At 35.6% G+C, this 3,822-nt stretch overlaps 1 protein-coding gene across 1 annotated transcript; it reads right to left on the bottom strand.

Moving 5' to 3' along the window:
• Positions 1-2,380: 2,380 nt before the first annotated feature.
• LOC106111751 (hairy/enhancer-of-split related with YRPW motif protein) lies at positions 2,381-3,817 on the bottom strand (the record flags this gene model as incomplete). Its single annotated transcript, XM_013293895.1, has 2 exons — positions 2,381-2,657; positions 3,741-3,817. Coding segments are annotated over 2 exons (354 nt in total), but the record flags the coding sequence as incomplete, so codon positions are not given.
• Positions 3,818-3,822: the final 5 nt, after the last annotated feature.

Below are 3,822 nucleotides of genomic sequence, written 5' to 3'. Positions count from 1 at the left end.
GAATAGTGCGTATTAAAACAAAAATAAGCTTAAGTGAAAATACTTTGTTCTTAAAATTTAGATTTTTCTGAACGTGGTAGGAGAATTACAAAAAAGTAATAAATAATTTTAGTCAGATGTGAAACAATTTAGATTTTGCAAACTACACCAAAAATACTTAAGTGGTTAAATGAATATTAGCTTTAAAATATTCCGGAACTTAAATAACTAATACAATTGTAATGCCCTTTTCTAAGAGCAGTTGTCGGGTGATGTTTTTTCACCTGCAGGTGGCAACCCTCGCTCATTAGGCTTGTCCCGCGCCCGCTTCCGTCTGTCAGTGCGCGCGCCGCACAATGCACCGCACACGTGAGCGGACGAATCGCATACAGATTAAACTTTTTCAAGGTTCCAAAAAACTGTTTAAACAATTTGTCGTTTGTCTGATTACGTTTCTTTTGTATGTGTAATGTATGATAATTAATGTAAAATAAAGAGTACAATAAATTAATAAAGCTTTAACTTCAATTCGGAATTAAATTATATGGTCGAATACGTCTCGGAAATTTTGTCGTAGCACTATAAGCGACAACTTTATTTAAGTGATCGCATTAATATGCACAACAGTACGTAGCACACAGTAGTACGCTTATCTTTGTAAAGTGGGTTAGCAGACATCACAGCGACAGGGGTGTCCCTCGCGAGTGGGACGCGGTCCGCGCGGGGGTTCCCACGCGACACCCCTGGCGATAGCCACTCGTATTGCATGATAATATGATTATACTGATTATACGAGTACAGACGTTATCAATATATGGTGGATTATGAGATATTTTATGACGCTATAAAATTTTGCATCTTTACGGTAGCTACATTAAATTCGGATGAACAATACTTAAAAGTTTCTTACAAAGATTTGTTTGAAACAAAAAGTTTAAGAGTGAATTGTCTCCATTACATTGTAAAAACCAATATCCTAACCGGGACTATAATATGTAAATAAACGTAATTTAATAGGCACAGCCATAGACTATCCCTTTCATTGCCCATATTAAAAAAAAGGATGTAAACTGTATCAAATAGCCGTGGGTAATGGAGATTGTGGCGTGTCATGATCGCTTCCTGTTTGTCCGAGTTTTTGTGTCCTGTGGGAGGCACGGCAGAGGGGGGAGCCAGGTGTCAGCCTCTACCTGGACCTTCGGACTGCGGACTCATGGTTTTTGATTTAAGGGCATGTGAGTTACGTTTTATTGTGCATTTCCGGGGCACGAACATATGCGGTTGTTGCGGTAGGAAGGAACGATTAAGCTGCGCTTTGTGTGTTACTTGTATTCACTTATGATATAATTTGTGTGTTTTTAAATAACTTTTTAACTTTTATTAATGTATATCGCTTGCTTTTTTAACAGAAATCTCATAAATCTAACTCCAGTTGTTCGTCCAATGACCTTTATGCATGCTTCACTGAAAATGCCTGTTAATGTCCGACAAACAAAACCACAAACATAAAGTTAACCGCAACACGTTTCCTCGCATCGCCAATTAAAAGTTTGAAATGACAACATTTCCGGACGACGCTTACATTAGAGTGCAAATAAATAGTATTACTATTAAACATTACATTTCACATTGTAGGTAAAGTTATCGAATAATTTTTATAACTATAAATCTATTCGTTTTATCAAAGTATCAAACACAAGTTATAGCAATTTGTTAAATTTTACATGTAGACATTTATCATTTTGCGGTTAAAAAAGATAATTTCTAAGGACAGGAAAGGCCTTTTTACTCACAGTGCATTTGTTCACAAATTTAATTTGAGGTTTGTATCACAACCGTTACGTTACGGTGTTCTTTTGTTAATTCGTAGGAAACGGAAGCACTTTGCAGTTTGATTGGTGTCCCGGCGCGGAAAATTTACCGTTATCTTACTGGAGAGGATCACTCGCATTATACGCAAGAAACATTGTAAAAAATTGTCAATAGTAAGGCAAGACGTGTCCTAGTTGTAGAAATATCAGATATCTCTTTTCCGTCGTAGTAACAAATTAATTTGTAACTTATTGACTTAATAAACGACACTTTTGTTGACTAATATTTGTGGTACTTTTGACTATAATAAAGTTTATCTCATCGATATCTGTCTGACCGTACAACATCCGCACTACAAACGTGACCTCTCGGTCGTCTGGACCGACGAAATCAATACAAATAAGAAATATTCTTTTCTTTCAATAAAATGATACTTCGAGTAGTTACATAATCAAATAATTATTAATGAACTGTCTGTTACAAAGATTTAAATGTTTCCTTGCATTAAATAGGCTCTGTAACTGAACCTATTTGAAAAGTTCTTTCACTGTTGGGAAGCTATATTATCCCCTGATAGCACAGGCTATATTTATGACCAGTATTTTTGTTTAACTCTGAGCGAATGAAGTTGCAAATAAATATAGAGGTCGTAGTTACCTTTAGCGTGCAGCATCTTGAGATGGTCGACTGTAAGCTGTAGTATCTCCGCTTTCTCTAGCTTGGCGCTGCCTTGCTTCTCGCAGGCTGCGGGTACGAGCCGCTTCAGTTCCGTCAGCGAGGTGTTGATGCGATCGCGTCGTTTCTTCTCGATGACGCCACGCCGGCGCTTGCGGGTCATCAATTGGCAAGACTCGCCGCCCGGGGACCTACGGATGACCAACTCTTTTAGTATCTAGTACATAAATGTTGTACAAGCCGATGGCGAATTTTATGACTTTCATATATATGATACATGATTTAAATAAACAAATAAAAAAAAACAGTTTATGATTTACATTCGCACTTAGTTTAGATCAAGTTTTTTTTTTCTAAAAGAGTAAACGTTTCATACCAATTAACTTCATAAATAAGAAAGTATTATGTGTAGGCAAGCTAAAGTAATATATGTAAAGTAAAATTAGAATGATCTTCACTTCTAAAACAGTATTTTATCTTACAGTTCACAGTTGGCTGCTCGTAAATACGCCTCGTGAATAATGTTCATAGAAAAATGAAACACCTTAAAAGGAATTAGGCTTTTCCATTTATCGAAATAAATAAATTGGAAAAGTTAAATGGATATGAAAGAAAATATTATGAATCCGAATAATAGCAAGCAATAATTTTACGTATTTTAGTTTTTTTAAATGCTTCTTTCTATAGTTTTTCTGCTTAAAAATTATGTTTATTACTTTACACATGCACAGTTTTACTTCATTGCCAATTATATACAATGTTACAAAAACTATATTGCCCCAATGAGTTAAAAAAAGGTCAATGTTGAACAATCCTTGACTCTACGTTCTTCATTAGCGTCGACCGACGGGGTTGTTTATGACAAGGGTACTTTTATAATATAAATTATTTTGTAATAAATATGTTTTAAACATGTAAACAATTATTTAAATCATAAGAATATCTAATCGTTAATACAAAAGAAATATAAAAATATGTGATTTGCTATTTAAAATGTCGAAATAGTGATCGCATAAGTTTTTTCGTAGAGGTGACTACGAGCGTAGCAGCGTAGGCGCAACATTGTCTTACCGCTTATCACTTGTATTTGTCTGATAAGAATCTAATAAGAATCTTGTTCTCGTTAATTATTCATTTATGTTTATAAAGTTGGTAATGATAACTTTTTGAGATAAGAAATAGAAAATACATTAACTAAAGTTTGGGACATTTTTACATTAGAAGGCTTTCGGTGAACTGAAAATAGTGAACTTTTGTTTTCGTGGTACACTTACTGTGCATCCTTGCTGCTCTCCTCGGAGAAGGCGTCATCCTCGCTGTCGGAGTGCGGGCGCTTGGCACGGGGCGCAGGCGCGG

The sequence above is a fragment of the Papilio polytes genome, unplaced genomic scaffold (assembly GCF_000836215.1).
Source record: "Papilio polytes unplaced genomic scaffold, Ppol_1.0 DF824146.1, whole genome shotgun sequence".
NCBI classification, from domain to species: Eukaryota; Metazoa; Arthropoda; class Insecta; order Lepidoptera; family Papilionidae; genus Papilio; species Papilio polytes.
The sequence above is the reverse complement of the archived record's forward strand: the minus strand, read 5'-3'. Positions and strand labels throughout refer to the sequence as shown.